The sequence below is a fragment of the Lactuca serriola genome, chromosome 5 (assembly GCF_051521515.1).
Source record: "Lactuca serriola cultivar US96UC23 chromosome 5, Lser_US96UC23_V15, whole genome shotgun sequence".
NCBI lineage: Eukaryota > Viridiplantae > Streptophyta > Magnoliopsida > Asterales > Asteraceae > Lactuca > Lactuca serriola.
The window spans coordinates 311,698,492-311,721,454 of record NC_136412.1 but is presented as its reverse complement, the minus strand read 5'-3'; the positions used below and the strand labels follow the sequence as shown (position 1 = coordinate 311,721,454).

The 22,963-nt window shown below is 33.2% G+C and overlaps 1 protein-coding gene and 1 long non-coding RNA gene across 10 annotated transcripts; one reads left to right on the top strand and one right to left on the bottom strand.

The window, feature by feature from the left end:
• Nucleotides 1–1,177: 1,177 nt before the first annotated feature.
• LOC145054942 (uncharacterized) lies at nt 1,178–4,332 on the top strand. Of its 9 annotated transcripts, none has more exons than XR_013685020.1 (5): nt 1,179–1,805; nt 2,413–2,511; nt 2,597–2,705; nt 2,789–3,971; nt 4,041–4,332. It is a non-coding gene; the product is annotated as an uncharacterized LOC145054942 (long non-coding RNA). The 9 variants fall into 9 exon arrangements; XR_013685018.1 differs by having other exon boundaries at nt 1,179–2,317; XR_013685016.1 differs by having other exon boundaries at nt 1,178–1,805; nt 2,112–2,705.
• Nucleotides 4,333–17,823: 13,491 nt separating this feature from the next.
• Nucleotides 17,824–21,832, bottom strand: LOC145054940 (uncharacterized). Its single transcript, XM_079003212.1, has 7 exons — nt 19,702–21,832; nt 19,517–19,607; nt 19,267–19,424; nt 19,071–19,122; nt 18,903–18,982; nt 18,717–18,810; nt 17,824–18,636 (listed from the first exon to the last, which is right to left on the bottom strand). Exons 1-7 carry the CDS (start codon nt 21,757–21,759, stop codon nt 18,059–18,061), a joined length of 3,111 nt encoding a protein of 1,036 aa, XP_078859338.1. The 5' UTR covers nt 21,760–21,832; the 3' UTR covers nt 17,824–18,058.
• Between the last annotated feature and the right edge of the window lie 1,131 nt (nt 21,833–22,963).

The following is a 22,963-nucleotide window of genomic DNA, read 5'->3' as shown; positions in this document are numbered from 1 at the left end:
TGCTATATTTTTTGGTGTGGTTTAGTACCCGCATCAATTAATTATTTTAACCCCATCAAAAAAAGTTTTATGTACAAGTGGCCCATGATACACCTCAATTTTTCCCGTCAAAATGTAAATTTAATGAGTTTTTCGAAAATCCATAACAAATTCGTTGGAAATCCATCACAAAGTCTGATAATTATGAATTTAAATTCATCCGATTAGTGACGATTTTTTGACAGAAACTTCCTTTGGGTACAAGGTTTTTTTTTCCTAGCAGTACAACCAATCCTAAAAATTTTTGTACAACCCATGATTTTTTCTTTTTGAATCCGTCACTAGTCGTAGGGGTGTAAACGAGCCAAGCTATTCGCGAGCTACTCGAGATCGGATCGTTAAAAGCTCGAATCGAAATCGATTTTAAACGAGCCTGAGTCGAGCTCGAACTTAATATTAAACTCGTTTATTAAACGAGCTCGAGCTTTAGCCTATGTCAGTAAGCTCGATTAGGCTCGCGAGCCTAAACGAGTCTAAACGAGCCTTTATATAATATACTTTATTGTTATTTATATATATTAAAATAAAAACATATTAGGAGAATTATGGATTTAGGGTATTAGTAAACGAGCTTCTTAACGAGCTTGAGCTGAGCTTAAGCTTATTTAGGCACGTCAGATAAAAAACGAGTCGAGCCCGAGCCCGAACCGAACTTGTATAATTATTTACGAGCTCGAGCTGAGCTCAGTACAAGAAAACTCGAATCGAGCCGAGCTCGAGCTCGAGCCTCATATAACTTAAAAGAGCCCGAGCTGAGCCTGGCTAGGCTCGGGCTCAGCTCGGCTCGTTTGCATTTCTCTCGCAAAATGTATTCAGCTCATTTAGTTGCTAAGTTTTGACTCAAGGCATTAATATAACTATTATATATATATATATATATATATATATATATATATATATATATATATATATATATATATATATATATATATTAAAGTTGGACAATTCTTAAGAACAGTAAAATTCATAAGGTTTTGTCATATTTGATCCCTTATTTTTTCTGTTTTAGACATTGGCCACAATAATTTTTGGGCTTGACATTTTAGCTCTTATAATTTCATTTTTTTTTATTCTTCATCCCTCCACCGCCTGATCCCAGCCTGATCCCTCTTTATATATTTTCAATTGTTGACTGATACATGTCTCGCATTTAATTTGTTTCTTCTGGACACCGCTATTATCTTCCATTCAGTTTCTTACACATAGCGCTATGTCTCCCACCGCCTTTCTCTCATCTATACCTCATCCTATCCATTATACCTCCTCCTATCCATTGCCGACTCCTTCTTCCCTGTCTTCTACTCGACGTGTTCTCTTTAGAAATTGATTCACCAAATCTCGTGCTTGCTTTCATTCACCAAACTCCATCTCAGATATCATTACTAAAAACCGTGAAATCACTTCCAACCCTAGAAACTCCAGCCGGTTATGAAGTAATCGGTTCTAGGGTGTTATTCGATTCGTCGTTTTTACGTCTTCCCTAAAAGGGTTCCACCTCTATACCACCGCCGGTTTCAGTTGATATCGTCTGCCTCGCCGAACACAACTCCTAGCTATTCAATATATACTGTTTTAGATGGCGTCTTGATCGACAACTTTGTCCCTGCTCTCACCGATAAACCTTCCTGATCCTTCCATCATCACTAACCATCCCACCCCCATTGATGTAAGGAGCTTTATCCACTAATCTTTCTTTCACTTTCTTCTTTGATTATTTTTCGTCTTCCTCCTCTATATGAACCCACACACTGGCGAAATTGTTCCAGGTATGCATTTATAAGGGTATCATCAAATTTTCTTTGTCTGATTTCTTGCGTTTCTTATACACTTAGGGTTTCTCAAATTAGTTACAGTAGATTAAGCATTTCAGCATATCTTTTTATGTCAAGTAAAAAGAATTCCTTTACTTTGTAAAGTATATAATCTATACATTTTCCTTACTGTAACAGCTTTTGAAGAATTGCATGCTTAATCGGACTTTCACCTTGATACATGTTGTCTAAGTTACTGTTTTTGGATTCTATATCTTCATCTACATTTATATAATTGACATAATCATTAAAATCTGGAAGGCAGGAGATTGGTTTGGAAGAAATACTCAGTTATTTGAGAAGCTTCGTGTTGGATTTCAGAATGAGGACCTAGAAAATGTAGACTAGCCATTGACTTTTCTGAAAGTCTAATGTGAAGTACTTATGCGTTTTCACCTCCTTACTATAACAGCAAGCCGGCAGTCACTAATTAGTAAATTATAAGTAAAGAACTTTATTTTATGATTGTAAGCATACTATAATAAAGAAGTATGGTTTCTATTGTTTGTTTATATAAATTATTTTTGCATAATGTCATACTATTGACATCTTTTGCATTCAGAGTTGCATATGATGTTAGCCTCTCTGATGATGGCTGGTCTCCTGAGATATTCAGCATTATCTCAAGGAACACTTCAACCTCTTGGGAAAAGCTTGATGTGTATGTATCATATTCTAATAATTTGATTTGATAATCTCCTCCTCTTGAATTCAACAATCTCGTATAATACATGTTATATTGTCAGTGGTTCTCCTCTATGACACTCATTTGAGATAGAATCCAGAACAAATTCTGCCTTTTACAGCACACCTACTATTATTACATTCTATGTCCCCACAAAGGCTCCACTACAGGTTAGAGTCACAGAAATATGAAGTTATTTAGTGTTATAAGAATAGTATTGTTTTTAGTTTTACAATCTTTTTTACTGTTGCAGGAGGCGTATTCAATCCCACTTCTGCCCCTTGAAATCCTATCAGATAAGCCACGCAAAATTACACTTTGTCTTCTGTTACAACTATCTTCGTGTATGTTCAACCGGTATTGATTTTGCATTTGCAAATCCCTTACTTAATATTCACTTGAAGTGTTTCTCTTTCCCCTCTACATCAATATCAAATGTGTTTTCGTATCTCCATTTTCTCTGTTTTTTTCCTATGTATGGATTTGATTTTTTTTTCTGACTGGGGTTTGTAGAAAAAACAACAAAATGCTTATGATATATATGAGTTTTTCCGTATATATAGCAACAACAACGGTCCTTACCGTAAAAGAAGGTAACAAACTAAATGCATCTCCTCTCTTGAATCTTTTTTTTTCGTTTTGAACCAAGACATCTTTCACTTACATGGTTGTAAGTTGGCTTACCAAATGGTAAGGTATTTTTTTTTCAAAAAAGTATGATGTAAAGAAATGGTGGTTATAGGGATATTGGTCATCTCCTATGATGTACGCCATGAATGAAATTGTTGTGAATTAGTTTCTTGGGAATCAACGGAAATGAGTAAGTCAAGCAATGTCTAATGTGTGATGAGGTTTATTTTTATAATTGTTTTTTGTGTTATAGCCATTGAATGCTGCCACATTCATCTTTGACTTTTTTAGTTTTTGATTTAAAGATTATTATTTAAAATGATTCTTTTGTAACATTTAAAATGCCACTGACCAAAAACATTTGAAACAAGCATTGAAGCAACCCAAAAGGAGATTCAAAGTCCGACTGATGTGGAGGTTGAACTCAAGCGGAGACTCGGCCAGCTCGCCGACCATTTGATTCCGAAACAAGCACAGATCAGTGCAAAGTGCTTTTAGTTGTTGTTTTTTTATTAAAAAATGACTAGTGGTTTACCACAGGATCACCCATTAAAAATGTTAAATGCTGAATAAAATGATGTTCACGTTACTATTTGAATCGTTATGGTGAAATTGTTAGTTGTATTTATTTATTTACAGGAATAACTATCTTTTCAACTGTTTTCACTTTCTTTTTTTCATCACTCATTCTCAGTTGTGTACATATGTAGGATCTCGATCTTACAAAACCAGGCATTAATATGCCATCAACAAGATTAGAGTTTGAAGTATCAACACAAGAAGTTCTAAAAAAAGATGACTTCCGGGTAACCATTTTTTTCAGCTTTAAAAATTATTCATTTTCACTTAATGATTTTTTCATATGGTTGATGCAGAATGTGAGGTTTCTTGCTTACTTTATAACCAAGGCTGGAGTGGGTGGTCAATTGGTACCCACAATATGAATTCTACTATCCACACGACCACCCGCTTATGGAAGGCGGTGCTATTAAAATTGCTAATATGAATTACGGTGGAAAAGTGATATCGTCACGGATTAATTAAAGAATATGTAAAGTCAAGATATAGCAATATACTTTTTCTGTTAACTCTGTTGAAATTTACTGTGTGTTGTATACTATTTTGGAGAACTTCACATAGCAATATACTTTTTCTATCAATAACGAACACGAAGTGGCAAAAATGATTGGAGTTGTCTAAGTCTATCCCCGCAACGCGGGGCTTCTCATCTAGTTTAAAATAAAGATATGCAGGCGCTAAAATCGGATAAAACGCTACAAAAAAGTGCATAAAGAAGTTCACAAGATGACAAAAAACGAAAGTGACATAAAAAAGCCAAAGAGCTGAAGACAAATTTACGAACCTAATAATTGAAGTAAGGAAAAGATATTTATTTAAATAAATGGAAAGTAGTTTTATTAATTATTTCTGAAACAGCTAATGTTAATTAAATAATGAAATTAATTTACATAAAATTAAGAAAAGGAGGAGATCTATACATAAATATCACTCTCTTACTAAGACTCTGGTTATAATTCAGGACTTTAGTGTGTACTCTGGTAGGTACGATGAAGGCATGTCTCACAAATTTGTATTAACCGGTTTACTTCTAGTGTAATGAAAACGCCTTTTTTTGTAAATGAAAATATTATTCTTCCATAATGGTTACATAGTGTAAAAATAATTATACCTTTAAATAATTATATGTTTCATCCGAAATTATAAAGTAGTGTTTGTGACTCTCAAACTATACCAATTATAGTTTAATATGATTGTTTTGTTAAGCATATTTATATAATTATTTATATAAATACGTAATAGTTATCTTGTCTAGATGTTTTTTTAAAAGATTATGTCATATAAACTTACATCTAACACAAATATGAGAAATTGGTATGAAAAAGTCTATTTCTAGCTTTTGCCCATTTTTAATGATATTTACCGGTGCCAAAACAAATATAACATGATAAAACTTACTTTTACCCTTCTTAGGGTTTTTACTCAAGTCAATTTTATATGTTTTTAAAACCATATTTTTCTAGTTAAAATCCACAAATTGATGTCATCAACTTGTTATGACCATTTTTGTTTAAAAATCCATTTTTTTTACTTGAAATATTAGATTTTTGAGTTTTCTTTTTGTGTAGCTAACTGTAACGCCCTCGTTTTCTACTTGACATAATTATAAAATATGTATTTACGACGGCCAGTGATTGTAACATTTTATGAATAAGTGAAAGGAATTATTCAAGTATATGTGACGAAATTGGACAAATATTATGTGTATATAATATTCGTGTAAAAAAATTATTTTAAAAACTTAATAAATATGGCTAAATAAACGTTTTAAAAAACAAAGAATTTTTAGGATAAATAACATAAACGAAGTCGTAGAAACCATAATTACGAGTCTGTCGATATAAAGAAGAGAAATAAATATATATTTTATATATTTTCGAGATATAACTCCCGAAAATAATTGTCTAAATATATTTTACGACGTTTGATTTGCATAGGACGCAAAGTGACGTTTGTTACGTATTTGATAATACGTTGAATTCATTGGGAATTCTATTGACATATGTCTTATAAGTTATATAGAATTTATTATTTTGATGACTTCTTTACTCCCTACAAAAATAAATAAATAAATAAATAAATAAATAAATAAATAAATAAAGTATATATGTACATATAGGTATTATATATAAAGTGAAATATAAAACAAACTAAAGGTTGGATTGAAAGGGAAGAACAATCAATCGATTTGGTCTTAAATTTATTAATAGAATTAAATTGTCCATATACATATGATAAAAGAAATTAGATGAGGTTTCTTATAAACGAAGTCTTTTGACCATAAATGAACTTATCCATTAACTTTGACTTCATAATTACAAAATGTACTGACATTCTATTGTTTTAAGGTGTATATATTTTAAGTAATACAAATTCGTGAATGACTTTGTTAAAAGACACGTTGCACTACAACCTAAGATATTTTGAATGTTAAGGATGATACCTCCACTATAAATAGCAATATAAGCCATGAATTAAACATAATTTTAGAAAGAAGGAATATCTAGTAAGGGAAAAATCTCAGTTAATAAGAAATCTAGGAGTTGCTGCGATTTGAAGCTTACATCCGTCATATCAGGTGAGTGTGTAGTCACTTTCTTCTTACACATAAATATGAAGTATTTTCTATAAAATACGTGCTATGTGTAATTATATTGTTAGTTTTATTTGAGATGATGTTGAATAGATGTTTTATACAAGTTTTAAACTGTATATATATATATATATATATATATATATATATATATATATATATATATATATATATATATATATATATATATATATTTTTTTTTTTTTCTACAAATATGTTGGGTAAAACATGAGTAGATGAAATAGTTGATGTGTGTTAAAATGATGAAAGGCCTCGATGTCGATATTGTTGTTGTTGTTGTTGTCATCTAACGGAGTATAGATGACGACCACAAATCTTTCTAGACAGTCCAGTGGAATGCTAGCAAGCTCGCAACCTGTAGGTGTTTGTGAACTTAGTGTTCAATACTATAATCCATCCCCCACATGGTTGCCTTATTTGACATAAATTGCTGAGGAATCCCCTAAAGCAGTTTCGTCACCCCGTTGAAAATCCTTAGGTTAGGTCCCTTATGAAAGGTGTTTAGGGACGTCAAGTGAGGATAACGGGAACGGATAATCAGGGTTATTGATGTTTGATGAAATTAATAAATTTATTATTGGTTGATGAAATTAATAAATTTATTATTATTTGTGGGTTGAAAACCCTATATGCTTACCTGGCTCCCAAGCCTGACCCATTCAACTTTTTATATTACAGGTAGTGGACCCAGAGCATAATTTGAAGGTTAAAGAGGGATTTTTGGATTATAGGCCAGTAGATGTAAATATCTATTGTAAGGCTTATAATGTACTATTTATGCTTTTGGTCTGTATCGGAACATGACATCTCGAGGTTTTGATGTATAATGAAAACAAATATTTCTTTAAGAAATGTTTTGATAAATTTTCATCACGTTTTGTTTTGAGGACAAATTCCGCAACATCTTTTAAAAAGATTACTCTGATTTTATTTTAAAAGCATAAACTAAATCGGTCTTTTCTAGCCGAGAAAAATTGGGGATGTCACAGTTGGTATCAGAGCATTAGTTTAAGCGAACTGGGAATTTATAGGATTTCTAGACTTAAACTTAGAATGCTAAGTGATGATCGTGAGATGAGTGTCTACCGTATTTTAGACACGAGCACTAGTATATTTTAGGAGAGATGCCTAAAATGCTTTTATGTGCTAAATGCTATATGCTATATGTTTACCATATATGCCTTTATTTGTTCGAATCTATGGTCTGTTGCCGACCGGATCTGGAAACCTTATGTTTTAGGATTCTAAGCGTACGGCTACGATATTAGAACTAGCATATAAACGTTTCGGAGTAATAAAGAGAATTTAAATGTCTATCGTGAATAAAGATCTAAATTCGCCTAATTTGGTGTATAAGATAAAATGGCGAGAACCCGAAGTGGAGCTGGAAATGCAAATAGAAACCAACAACCTCAACCCAAGTGGTGGAACAGGTGCCGATAGCAGGAGCTGCACCAGAACCCATCACCATGGATAGAGTACAAGCCATGATTCACGCAATGATGGCTGAACAAAGGGAGGAAATGAGGCAAATATTGCTGAGCAACAAGAGTGAACCTTCAATGCCTGTTGAGCAACCTGAATTAAATGACGATCAGTCGGAGGAAGGAAACTACAGTAGATCTGTTGGTCAAGATGAACCACTTGTGGTTAGGAGAAACAATCAAGAGGATGGAGTTGAGAAAAATGGATGCAAGTATAAAGACTTTATGACTTGCAAGCCATCAACTTTTAATGGAAAAGAAGATCCTGTCGGAGTAATGGATTGGATCTCGGAAATAGAATTGGCCTTCATGACATGTGGTTGTCAAGGCAAGTTACAAACCATATTTGCAGTGCGTCAGGCACTAACTGTGGAGGCAGCTATCTGGGCTGCCAAGTCTGTTGAAGATATGATTAAGGGGAGAGCCGTCAACAAGGTGGAAGTTGGCGAAAAGAGAAAGTTTGAAGGAACTTCAGGTTCGAACAAGAAAAGTAAGTTCTCGAAGTCTAGTTCGAGAAAATTCGGAGGAGGAGTCGAAGCAAAATGGTGTGATAAATGTAAGAAGAAACATGTTGGGAAATGCGACGTAGAGGTCACTTGTTTTAAATGTGGAAATGGAAACCAAACATCAACATATCTTGAAAGAACATTAAGACCAAAACTAATAATCGGCTGAGAGAAAAATAGAAAAACAATGACCAAACAACAAAATTATCATCACAAGTAGAAGAAAAAAAAGATAAAGTTTAATCATCAAAAAGAAAAAATTAAAAATAAAGATCAAAAAATAATGTTATAAACTTTAATGTTTTTTATTTTTTATTTTACAAGTAGCAAAATAATAAGTTACAATAAACAAATTAGTAGAGTAACAATTTTCAATAAACCAAATACGAATAATGCTTAATATATACATTATTTTGAAAAAAATATTATATATATATATATATATATATATATATATATATATATATATACATAGAGAGAGAGAGCGCTAGGTTCAAATATTTCTAGCAAATATTGTGTGCCTAAATGCACCAATCAGAATTTAGGAAAAAAGAAATCATTAATTAAATAATAAAGGGTAATTTAGTCATTATGTATGTACAATTAATTATATTCCAGAATTATAATCCCTAAAATAATGGGTCAATTTCCCTTTAATAGCATTTAATCAAGATAATTAGTTTATAAACCCTTAAAAAATCATCGTTCGTTTCATCATCGTCACCATAAAATGCCGACTTCCACCCAAGCAAAAAATCCTTCATCCTAGGGTATTGTGTTCTTCCCTTTTCGATCCTGGTAAACACCCTCTTCACCGACGACCCTCCACCTGCAGCCACCAATCCCTTCGTTTTTCCGGTGTTGGTCCCTTGCACTGGCGATGATGGTGTCGCAACATATGAGGTGAAATCGAATATGTAAACTCGATCTCTACAATCGGCGGTAAATTTCCTCCTGCTAATTTCTGATTTTACAATCGACCATCTTCCATCTCCTTCTTCGATTAAAACAGTTCCTTTTTGAAATCAGAATTGACGGTAAAATAGTTTCCATGGGGCTTCATTCTTGCTCTATGGGCTTTTTATCCATCGCCACTGAAGACCCTCACTTCCGATGCACCGTTTCCACAGAGAAAGATCGAGTGGGAGAGAGGTAAAAAGTCAACACTGCCACCACCCTGCTATGTACATCCAATTACCTTTACTACACTGGTCGATCATTGAAGCCTCGATAGCCTCTATTTCCCATTTGTTTATCCCATCTTTATGTTGTTTATGCAAATCTTAATTTACATGTTGTTTCAGTGGCTTACAAGTTGTCCAAGTGTGATAATAAAACATGCCTTCCAAGTGTTTGATATAATGTCAAAAAGAAATTTTTTTTGTGTAAAAGAGGCAAGTTTGATATGTTTTTTCATATCGATTATTCTGTTAGAATATTCAAAAAAGAATGTTAAGAATATTATGCAACAAGTATATTATCCTGTTAGAATATTCAACAAAGAATATTTATATATCTTTATGTTGTTTATGGAAATCTCAATTTTCATGTTGTTTCAGTGGCTTACAAGCTGTCCAAGAGGAAAGTTGATGAGAACTTGCATTTACTGCATACCATCCTTTTAGGAAAACGAACAAAGGTATAAATCAACAAATTAAGCAATCTTTTTATCTTTTTTATATATGAAAGCTAAACTTTTGTGGCTTCTGAATATTATGCAACAAGTATATTATTCTGTTAGAATATTCAACAAATAATGTTAAAAATATTATGCAACAAGTATATTATTCTGTTAGAATATTCAATAAATAATGTTATTTTTTTAGTCACATTTTGTGTTAACATGATCTTTTCATGTATTTATATTTCAAATGTTTTGTTCGTTGGATATATTCTTGATAATACAAATTCTTTAAGAATATTCAAAACCATTTTGCAAGAATAGTTTATTCTGTAAAGAATATTATTGATGTATTTTGATAAAATTGTAGTTAATTATTTATATGTTTAATGTGCAGTTGTTACAAGTGTATCACTACAAAATTTTTGACAATGAATTTGTGATAGAAATGGCTTGAAGACTTGATGGGAAAGGCTTGAAGAATGAATTAAAGAATGATCACACTCATTGTTTAAGAATGTTGTTATTTTTTAAGAATTACTTGTTATTCTTTCAGAATGATGTTATTATCAAGAAAATGTTTATTCTTGATAATATGTTGTATAATTCTTTAAGTATGTTTAATATAAAAAGTATATTGAATGAAATAATATTCTACAAGAATAAAACCGTAAATATATTTACTAGTTTACTGTTGACTTTTTGTCATTCTGACAGAATAAAAATCGGTTATTATTAAAAATAATATAAAAAATTGATTTTTAAAAAATAAGGGAATTAATGATTCCTTAAAATCCGAAAATTTCATTTTTTAAAATAGGTTAATTGACCAACATACCATTTTGCTGAAACTTGTGTGATTATATGATACATGCTACCCTATGATAATATCATAGACTCTCAGATCATGACTGTTGATTCTATTCATCCAGTGGTCCAGATCTGTGCATTCTGGCACACAATAGTTAGTAGAAACAATATAACCTAACCATATATATATATATATATATATATATATATATATATATATATATATAATATTAAGCATATTGAATATTTCTTTACAAATTTAAGAGGTACAATCTTTACAACAACAAGTACCATAATCTAATTCAAATACCACTAATCTTTATTTGGAGAAAATTAAACTATTAATCCTTACCAGATACAACAGACACCATGAATAGAGGAGATGATTATGGAAATCAATTCTAAAAAATAAATATTAAGCTTTGTATACAACTCAACTACACATAAATAGACCACTAATTAGTCCTTACTAAAAACCGGATATCATGAATTGGAGGTAATTATGGAGATTAATTATGAAATTTTGAATCTATTTTTTAGATCCCAAATTTCCCCTGCATTCTCATATAAATCATAGGCTCCATCTGTGACCTAATCAAAATCAAGCAATTAAGCAATACATCAATGAAACTTTGTTTCAGGTTTATCATCTCCTCTACCATTAACTACGTTCTCCTTCGTATATCTAGCTCGTATATAATCAAGCACTACAATGTCACAAGACTACAACATCATTGCAAACAACAAGTAGAAACAAAAAATGAGGTGGTATACACATTCGAAATTTAATTATCATTACTAACCAACTGTTTTATTCTAAATATTTCAATACTCTTTCCTATATGAAGCTCAGGTAGAGTTCAAAATTTCATCTTTCAATGTTTCGATGGAATAAAAAAATTGTTTTACAAAATCCAAAATCGCATTGGTGGTTCTAAAGAGTTCTTGTTTTTCACCTTTATTTAATAATGTTTGTATATTAATCATAGCCATGTCCTTGTGTTAACAAGAGTATTTTGCTTTTAATAAAAATATTTGGTAACTAAAAAAGGAAAAAAAAATATTTGTTAATTATTAATTGTAATTTTTTACAAAAGAAAATGTATACCTTTTCTCATTTGAAATTCAATATTTTGTTGTACATTAGGTTGCATATGTTCTAATTATAATTCCAGCTTATGTTTTTTATTCCACAAAAATTTGCTTGTTTACATATAGTTACAAAGTATGAATAAATGGTCAAAGGAGACTGGTTTATAAAGTAGAGGTTGTTGTGATGAATAAAACTTTGTATTGTTGGTTATAAAATCAAAATCTTTTGTGGTTAGTGGTTTGATTATAATTTATTGAATGACATTTTGCATTTGTAAGTGAAAGTAAACATATATTTAGATTGTCAGATTAAAAAAACAATTTGTAAGATTAAATAAAAAACAAACTGCAACAAAAAAATTGAAAAATTAAAACCAAAACAAAAAAACCAGTATAAATATTAACTATTTAATTGTTTTTTATTGCTTTTGTAAGACGATGCAAAAATCACACCATCTAATTATTTTATTATTTTTATATAATAAAACTTTTGCACAAAATTTGTAATTATTTTGCAAAAATAATTTGTGATTGTGGTAGAATTTATAAAACACAAATACCGAGTACTTTTGTATGTAACTAATTAAGTTGATTCACATATAAACTTCATATGTATGTGTTCTTGTGTGTTGTATTTTGGTTGCATATTATCTATCTTTGTACATATAGATGAGTATGAGTTTATATATTTATTGTCGTTGCCACATTGAAACATTAATATTAATATATTTTTATCACTTTTTTTAATTCTCAGATTGATGTTTTGTCACACTAAAGAATAAATGTGAGAATAACAACAATGTTTAACTTAAATGACAAAGGTGGACAAAACATATTTTCTTTAATTCTCGGCTTGATTACTCCGTCACTAATTGCTACAAATTGTTATCATAATTAAGTTCACATTTTATTTGGTGATGGAATTCGTTATATATACATAAATATGAATAATATATATTATTTTATTGATCAAATGTGGAGACAGAAGAAAATGAAAACACATGCTCATGACTACGTCTATATTTTTAAGTTTTTTGGTTTTAAAAATGATCCAAACAAAAAACCTAATCTAACTATTTTGTTTTTAACTCGAACCAAAATGAAAAAAACTATATAGAAAAATAAAAAACAAATCATAGTGAAGAACCAACTTTAAAAACAAAACAAAAACCAAGCTCTACATTTCGTTTTGAACAAAAACGAAACTTAAACGTTGTAAGTTCATTCTTAACAATTTGTGTCCCGCTACATTGTGCGGGTACACAACTAGTATATATATAACATAATATTTTATTTATAGAGATTATCATATTTTAACATGTTATATTACTTGGTATAAAGAATTTATATATCCTAATAAACAAAACCTAAATTTGTGACATCTTTTTCTAGCATTCCTTTTTCACATGTGACATTGTTATATGATTTATACAATTTCCTGCTTTTTTTTGGTACCAAATCAACTTGACAGGGAGTGGGGAGTTTCGATGGGCCATAGGAGTGATAGATTCAAATCTCTTGATCCGGGTGTGGCTAATTCTTTAGATTCAATTTTTTCCAGTGAATAGATCAAGAGTGCGGTCTGAGATTGTGGGTGGGATTGTGGGCTGGACCGGGCATCGGGTCCGGATGGATTTTCTTTTCGGTTTCTCATACACTTTTAGGAAATATTGGGTGATGATGTTGTGGCTTTTGTCCAGGAATTTTGTGTCAATCCTAGGTTTCCTGATGGGTGTAATTCTTCTTTTATCACATTGATTCCGAAGATTGACAATCCTATTCGTATTAATGATTATCGTCTTATTAGCCTCATTGGCATGAAATTTAAGATTATTGCTAAACTGTTGGCTAATAGGTTAGCACCGGTTCTGCATGATGTTATTAGCTTGGAGCAATCTGCTTTTCTTAAATCTAGGCAAATTCTAGATGGCCCTCTTTTAGTGAATGACATGGTTCGGTGGTTCAAGCAGAGGAAGAAGAAACTGATGATTTTTAAAGTTGACTTTGAGAAAGCGTATGATTCGATTAGTTGGGGTTATCAGGACAGGATTATGATGTTTCTCGGTTTTGGTGAGAGATGGAGAGCTTGGATTAGGGGGATGTTTTCTAATGCTAGATCTTCGGTGCTTTTGAATGGATGCCCTACGGATGAGTTTCAGTTGCTTAGGGGTTGAGACAAGGAGACCCTTTGTCTCCTTTTCTCTTCATTCTTACCATGGAGGGCCTTCATATTGCTATGGATGATGCGGTGTCGGAAGGTGTGTTTAGGGAGGCCCAGTTAGAGTCGGATGATTTAGCTATTTCTCACTTGTTTTATGCAGATGATGCTATTTTTCTGGGCTGCTCGACCGACTCTTTTCTGTTTGTGTGTCTCGGTATTCCAGTTGGCGAGTCTATGGTGCGTGTTAAAGGATGACAAATTATTATATATCGGTTCAAGAAGAGGTTGGCGTCTTGGAAAACTAGATTGTTATCTATTGGTGGCCGTTTGACTCTTGTTAAGTCAGTCCTAGGTAGTCTTGGTATTTATTATCTCTCTATTTTTCGGACTTCTGTTGCTGTTTTGCAGGTTTTGGAGAATATGAGGGCTTGATTTTTTTGAGGTATGGAGGAGGGGAAAAAACGTATCCATCAGGTTTAGTGGAACTTGGCTCTAAACTCTCTTGATCAGGGTGTCTTGGGTATCGGTAGTTTAGTTTAATTTGGGTCTCCTCTATAAATGGAAATGGAGAGTTTTTAATGAGCCGGAGGTTCTATGGGTGAAAGTGTTAAAGTTTTTTCATAGAGATGGGGGAGGTTTTTTAGGGGGGTCCAGAATTCTAAGTGGTGGAGGTGTTTGAAAAAAAATTGTTGGGTCTATTAATCACCTCCATGCGAGTGGCTTGGTGTTTCCAAATGCTATGTCTAGAGTGATCAGGAATGGAGCTACTATTCGGTTTTGGCATGATGTTTGGTGCTTGGATGTTCCTATTATGGTGTAATTTGGTAGATTGTTTGCTCTAGCTTCTAATCAGAACTCTTTGGTTAGGAGTATTGGTCTTCGTCGGGTTGGGATTTTGCTTGGTGTCGGGATATTAGAGGAGGGGTTGAGCAGGAAGAACTTGCGGGTTTGGTGATTTTGTTGGAAGGCGTTCGACTTGGCATGGAGTCAGATGGGTGTGGGCCCTTGATAATTCGGGGTGCTTTTCGTTTAAATCGACTAGGAATTGGATTGATGATTCGAGACTTCCGTTGGGTAACTTTCCCAATCGATGGAACCGTCTAGTTCCTATTAAAATTAATGTGTTTCTTTGGCGTGTATGTAGGCTCTCTGTTAGGTCGAAGCTGGTGGAGAGAGGGGTGGAGGTTGAGTCGGTGTTGTGTCCTTTGTGTCACAATGCTCTATAAGACGTGTTGCGTTTGTTTATTCAATGCACAATTACAACTCAAGTTTGGAGGCGGGTTAGTCTTTGGCTTGATTTGGATATCCCTGTTTTCCCTTCTATGAGAGACATGATGGACTGGAATGATGCGAGGCCGAATGTTTAGACAACAACGGACAATTGTAGACTCGGTGATTTCTATGGTGATTTGGATGCTTTGGACGTCCCGTAACGATGTTTTGTTTAGTAGCAATAAGCCTAGGAAAGATAGGATCTTTGATTCTATTGTCGATATTTCTTTTCGTTGGTTTTCGTCTCGTAATTCTAAGGCTAGGACTAATTGGAGTTTGGCTTTTTAAATATGTTTTGCTGCCGTTCAAAAAAAATATCAACTTGAATTCAAGTTTTGAAAATACAAAATCCTATCTTAATAATATTTTTCGAAATATATAGTATTTATCTTTTAAAATCATATTAAATCTCTTAGATTTTAATGTATCCCAAACAAATCATGGATACATTATCCTAATTTTCCTTTTTGCCTAAGCCTCTATTTAAAGTTCATATGAAATACACAACAAACCCTTGCTTTCAATTCATAATATCTTTTTTGTCTATATAATAATTTTTAACAACTTGTCTGTGGTTTTCACGGGCTATAACCTAATACCAGAATAATGTTATCTTTAATGAGGCTCAAAGGAAACATTATTAAACTCTATTGCTGCTAACTCATATATTCAATTTTGAATATGTGTAAAACGTTTACTTCCGGTCTATATGAGTGACTTAAAAACCCTCATGTTATATGATGTAACTTAAAAATCCTCACATGATATAGTGTAATTGTAAAAACCCTCACATGATATAATGTAACTGTAAAATATATGTGGAGTCACTTACTAACTAAAAAAAGCCATTGTGAAGAGAAATGAGACTCCAACATATATATATATATATATATATATATATATATATATATATATATATATATATATAGACATAAATGACTACTTCACCAGGCCCGACCCTAAAGGGGGTGCGGGGTGTGTAGCCGCACAGGGCCCCGAAAAAAATAGGGCCTAATTTTTCTCAAATTATATAGTTAATATTTAATATATATAATATTTTACGTAAAATAGTTCCATAACCACTAGCAGTTCGGTTGGCCAAAAGACGCTATTGTATCCCGGCAACTAAGGGACAAAGGTTCGAGTCTTTATTCACTCTTTTTTTCTTCTTTTTTCTATTCATCAGTTTGATATTAATATATAAAACTATACTTATGCAAATTCAAATATGTTTGTTAGTTCAACCGGCTAAAGTCTCCGTATTATATATACATACTAATTTACAAGTGTATGATGAACAGGACTTGCTTCCTATTGGACTCTTTCTTATTTATTTAACTTTTTATCCCACCACCTCCAAATTTGCTGGCTAGGGTTTAAGAGAATGGGCTTACGTAATGTCTTCTGTTTTCCACCGCTTCCGCTTATTTACTTTAATTTTCAATGGTTTCAATTCTTGGCTCCCCATTAACTTATTTTTTAATTAATAAGTTTTTACAATCTTTTTTTATTTATTAATCATGTTTTCTTAATTAATCGTTTTCTTAATTAAATATGTTTTTTTTTCATCCTCACCCACCTTAATTGATTTACATAACCCACAAGTAGTATTAATGAATTTTGCATATATCTAAAAAAATTATACTTAGGGCCCAAATATTATTTGTGGAACAGGGCCCTCAAAATCAACGGACTGGCCAACACTTCACACAATATTAAATACACTAACACTCATTTTAAGAGACAGTGGCTTGATAAGGTCAAAGAAGGATGTATAAGCCACAACATACAAAATCCTATCTTAATAATATTTTTTGAAATATATAGTATTTATCTTTTAAAATCATATTAAATCTCTCAGATTTTAATGTATCCCAAACAAATCATAGATACATTATCCTAATTTTCCTTTTTCCACGAGCCTCTATTTAAAGTTCATATGAAATACACAACAAACCCTTGCTTTCAATTCATAATATCTTTTTTGTCTGTATAATAATTTTTAATAATTTGTCTGTGGTTTTTATGAGTTATAATCTAGTACCAGAATAATGTTATCTTTAATGAGGCTCAAAGGAAACATTATTAAACTCTATTGCTGCTAACTCATATCTTCGATTTTGAATATGCGTAAAACGTTTACTTCCGGTTTGTATGAGTGGCTTAAAAACCCTCATGTTGTATGACGTAACTTAAAAACCCTCACATGATATAATGTAATTGTAAAATATATGTGGAGCCACTTATTAACTAAAATAAAAAGCTATTGTGAAAAGAAATGAGACTCCAACATATATAAATCTCGACATAAAGACCGCTTCACACAATATTAAATACACTATCACTCATTTTTTAGAGACGGTGGCTCGATAAGGTCAAAGAAGGATGTATAAGCCACAACGTTCTCACACCATGTAAAATACATATGAAATCACATATTAACAGTTATGGAAAGAAAAAAAAAACTCAAACATTATGGAAAGAAAAAAAACTCAAACATATATAAAAACGCGACCACTTCGCACCATCTGATACACTAACAATAATTGTTTCATTTTGTCGGACTAGCTCTTTCTAGTCTCAGTAAAACTCGGTTGTTCAACAAAAATAAAAATGCTCTTTTCCACATAAATCTCATATTTAGCCCTCAGTTTCTACATAACTACCTGATTTACTCTCATTCTCTCTAAATCCTTTGTACATATTTACAACTTACGAATGCTAATAGTAGAAAAAGTTGGAATTATTGAGTTCTTAAAACAAATTTGTTCCAACCTTAACCGGCAACCCAACATTTTGATAAACCTTGATCTCACCACCCACTCCCGCAGTCACAATCACCAACCCCCACGCTGTAGACTGTGCAGTATTGTTATTACCACCATCTAACCGCGACGACGTATCACCGGAATCGCTAACCCCGATACTTGACTCATTACGAGAAGGTTGTTCTGAGTTGTCTACAGTGGAATTTGAGCCTTTTTCTGTACTGTTTTTAGGAACTGGTGGCAACTGTGATGATTTCTTAGCTTGTACGTTATCCTCTGACTTTTGAGGATCTGGAGCTGATCTTTTGGAGTGTCGAGTGGATTGTGGTTCATTGTCTAACCTTTGAAGTTTGCTGCTTCCAGACCATGGTACTACGACAGTAACTTCTGTACATGGGAAGTGTTCATAAGAAGTAGTGGTCACGTATTTGGATTTAGCACCACCACTACTTTTTGGTTTTTCATGCTTCCAAATGAATACTTGTGAGTCTTCACTAGCACAAATTATGTACTTCCCATCTGAACTATATTGAGCTAAAAACTGGCTACTAGTATTTCTGTAACCTGTAAATGAAACAATGCCTTTTTATGGATTTCGAAAGGAGGGTTTTTGTGAAAAATTTGAAAAGGAGGGAAAGGGATACCTATGAGTTTATTCACGACATGTGACCCTTCTAGAATTCTAATACGGGAGTCCGCAGAAGTAACCAATATTTCAGATGGGTTTGATGGAGAAAACTGGATGTCACAAGATTAATTAATTAGATGGCTTAAAGCATGTATATAACAAAAAAATGTTTTACTTATGTTAAGAACAAAGTTATTGTCACCTGAAAACCGGTTATCTTCTTTGGGTCGGCTTTTGCTTTGGTATGCAACTCAATTTGATCCTTTTGCTCGAGTTTGCAATCTAAAACACAATATTAGGGTAAACTTGTGTAGAACAAAAAATTGAATTTTTTTGGTATTTTATATGAAGAAATGAATATTATCCATACCAGCTGTACAATATGCCTTGCAATCCCCATTGTGTAATCCAACAACGGCTCCCTTTAATCGAACATAACAAGATTCATTACATGTAAGTTATAAAGATTTAACCATGACGAATTGTACGAGATCTTAGGGATCAATATCAATACCATATTAACTAGTAACTACTATTTTATAAACCAATTAGCATATAGGTTGTACCTGCCCATCAGGATAATAGCATACAGCAGTTATCATGTCATGAACATCACTCCAATCTACGACTTTTCGACTGGGTATGCTCCACATTCTAACCTTTGTATCTAATGAACCACTTATGAAGTAATTGTCATCTGCTGGATTGAAGTGTATGCAAGTCACTACAACAAAAAAGCTCCTTCATGAGATTCAAGAGACACTTTCTTGAAAATGCAATCATAAACTAAAAATTGTTTTGAATTTATTTGGGTACCATAATCGCTATGGGTAAATTGTTTCAGACACTTCTTGGTTGCCATATCCCAAAGTCTTACAGTTTTGTCCATGGAAGATGAAAGCAACAACTGCCAATTAATGATCACAGAAATCTTGATTTTATATTGACAATAATATACATAGCCATAGGAACATTAACAGAAATGGAAAACTGATCATCACCTGAGATTTTGACCAAGATAGATCCAAGACATCATCTTTGTGGCCTTCTAACGTACAAATGGGTATATCTGATAGCCCAAACATAGTTTCGGGGACCTTTGCGTAATCAGGAACCCCTTTCTTTTTACTGTTCTTGGATTTCTTTTTCTTATCTGCGGGCATGGGTGAACTATCTGGTAATGGTGGCCTATTATCAGGAGTAATTGAACCCTTGTCGACGTCTTCTAATCGCATTGACATAACATCGCATTCTTGCACTTCCCAAATATTGATAACTGTATCTTCCCCAGCGGTGGCTAGATATTGACCATCAGAACTGAATCTCATCGTCCAAATCGATCCATCATGAGCCAGCTGGATTTCTTGACATAGATGCAATGCTGAGAATTCCTTCACGGGTTTACCATGAGCTCTAGCTTTCACCCATTCTGAATTGGAATTCTTGTCAGTTGACGCTTTCTGTTCTACACAAGTACACTTCTTCTGTCCTCCCCCGGTTTTCTGTTCTCCGCTAGGTTTCGGCTGTCCTCCGCCTGTTTTCTCATGTTCTACGGTGGTTTTCTGCTGTTGATCTCCGCTTGTTTTCTGCAGCTCTCCACTGGTTTTCTGTTGTTCTCTGCTGGTTTTTAGTTCTCCACTGGTTTTCTGTTGTTCTCCGCTGGTTTTCTGTTGTTCTCCACTGGTTTTTGGCTGGCCACTGGTTTTTTGTTCTCCGCTTGTCTTAGAGGAAGATGAAGAAGTGTTATTTGTGGTGGTGGTGGTTGTCTTACTTGCTACGTTATCATCCTTTTCTTTCTCTACCTTCGATCCTTTCACCGAACTTTTTATGGTCTTCAATATTGCAGCCCCTTTCTTCTTGCTATTTCTAAAGCTCTTGCTAATTAAAGAATTGGTGGAGGCCAATTTTCCGGTGACGTTGCCGTTTTTCTTGCGGCTTGTTCTCCGCATTAATTCCTTCACCATAGGTGAATGCCCGACGGTTTTCTCAAACTCGTCCATTGTTAGTTGCTTCCCCGTTTGAAGATCACTCACCTTATTCCAGCCCTCCTCATTGGTTTCTTTAACTACAAATTCTTTCCCTGTATCCAGATTCTTGATCAAGAAGAAAGAATCCAATTGTGTGTTAGTGGTAGCACTGTTAGTGTTGTCCTTGTTCTTGGCTTTAGCAACCGAAGACTTTTTTGTTCGTCCTGGTGTGAAAACTCTAACAACGTTGGCATATTGACATGGTAATCCGACAGATGGTGTTACCAATTCAGATGATGTTCTTGTAAGGCGTTGCTTAGAAATTGATCCAATCAGTTCCTCTTTCCGTTGTTTCGTGTTGAAGGAACTTGTATCTATGTCACCATCTGATCTAGAACGGATTAACAGTACAGGCAAAGAGGAAGCTTGAGCTTGGGTCTGAACATGAGCCTGAGGCGCCGGCCGAGGTTGTGGTGGTTGTGGTTCAGGTTGAGGTTGGGAATGGTGCGCCTGTGAATGAAGTTTAGCCGGAGCTTGAGACTGAGGTGGAGGTTGAGGTTGAGTCACAGCCGATGGGAGAGACTCATGCTGCTTTTGTTCAACATGTTTCGATTCCTCTAAAGGCGGTGAAGATTTTTTTACATTTGAAACAACATTTGGTTTTTCGTCTGCTATTTTTGTGTCTAGCGAAGTGATAACAGGTTTTGTCGAAACCAATCTTTTCGTATATGCTTTGTTGAATTTGTTGGTGGTTAACCGAGTAAAATCTTTGTCGTTGTTCAACCCCATATCCTCAAGAAGCCGCCTTCGTCGGTCGGTGATTGACCCAGGTGCAACCATCCACATGTCATATTGAGAATTAACCATAAAGTTTTGATTTTCCTTGACTGAGTTGATCGATGAAAGTTTGTTGGATAAAGAAACGTTACTACCATCAAAATCTTGGTCGTTTTCATCATAATCGAATTCTGATAAAGGCATGTCAAGAGGGACAACCGCCGAGAGACGATTCGTGCTTTCAAAGAATTCATCGTCTTCATCAATGAAGTCATCTAACTGATCCCACTTAATCGTCACCGTTCTCCGCTGCATTTTCACACATTTCTTGAAGAACAACACAACAGGGTTTCGTCTCGTACCGATTTGAATTTCCAAAGTTGTTTTTCTTTTGTTTTCAGGGAAAAAAATTATGTTTTGTTCTTGAGAAATGAGAGGTTACGAGAGAGGGGCGAAGAGAAGTGGAAGAGAGAAAAGTAAGGGGGAGGGTCCGAGGGGGTGACTATCGTGATTGTATTTTAATGGATAACATACCCATATTTGGGAGTTATGGGGAAAACTAGTATATATGACAATATTCATGGTAATTTTTTTTTCCAATGTATCATGCAAAATGCAAACATAATACTGAATTTTATACTATTTATAATAGATTGATACATCAATTAAATTAAATAGCTATTCAATTTTATTTTTAGCACTATCAATCTATGAAATATCTATTCGATCATAATCATCATTTTTTTTTCTACCAATCCTATAAACTAAGGTGAATGGTGCTCACTTAACTAGTTGTGGGAAGAGAGGTAGAAGAGAAGGGATAGACTTTCAATGTTGAAGAGTTAATGATCATTCAATTCTTTCATCCTTTAAATTTTATTAAATTTTACCAACTAAGTTAATTATTTTTCTATATGTCAATAGTGCCTTTGAAAAAAAAATAGGCTATCCCTAAAAAAAATTGAGTTTTTCCTAACTTATAAACCCAACACAAAGTAGCCCAAAGTTTTTAGGTAGTCTAAATTTATTAACCCAAATTTAATGAAATAAAAAGCTAGAAGCTCATTCTATTTTGATGCTCAAAATAGGAAACAAGATCTTCTTTTGCAATTATGAAGGAAAGATTTATTGGAGTTGTCCCCATGATTGATACATATTCTTTAACTCTTCAAGCCGCCATCCATTTTGTATTTACAGACAACAACTTGAGTGTGACTAAGGTGAGAAATCATAAACTCTTTATTTCTTTATTACGATATTGAATCCTTTTTTTTATGTCTTAATCTTTTGTCAATTATTTGAAAAAAATAGGTGAGGGGGCAAGGTTACGATGGAGTAGGAGTGACAATTGGTGACATGACACGATAAAAATACACGACATGAAACAAAATTAGGATGAAACTGAAATTTGAATTTGTGTTTGTGTCGTGTTCGTATCAAGTGTAAAAAACTCAATGTCGTGTTCGTGTTTAAAATTCGACACGATTTAACATTTATTTGTCGTATTTGTCGTGTTTTT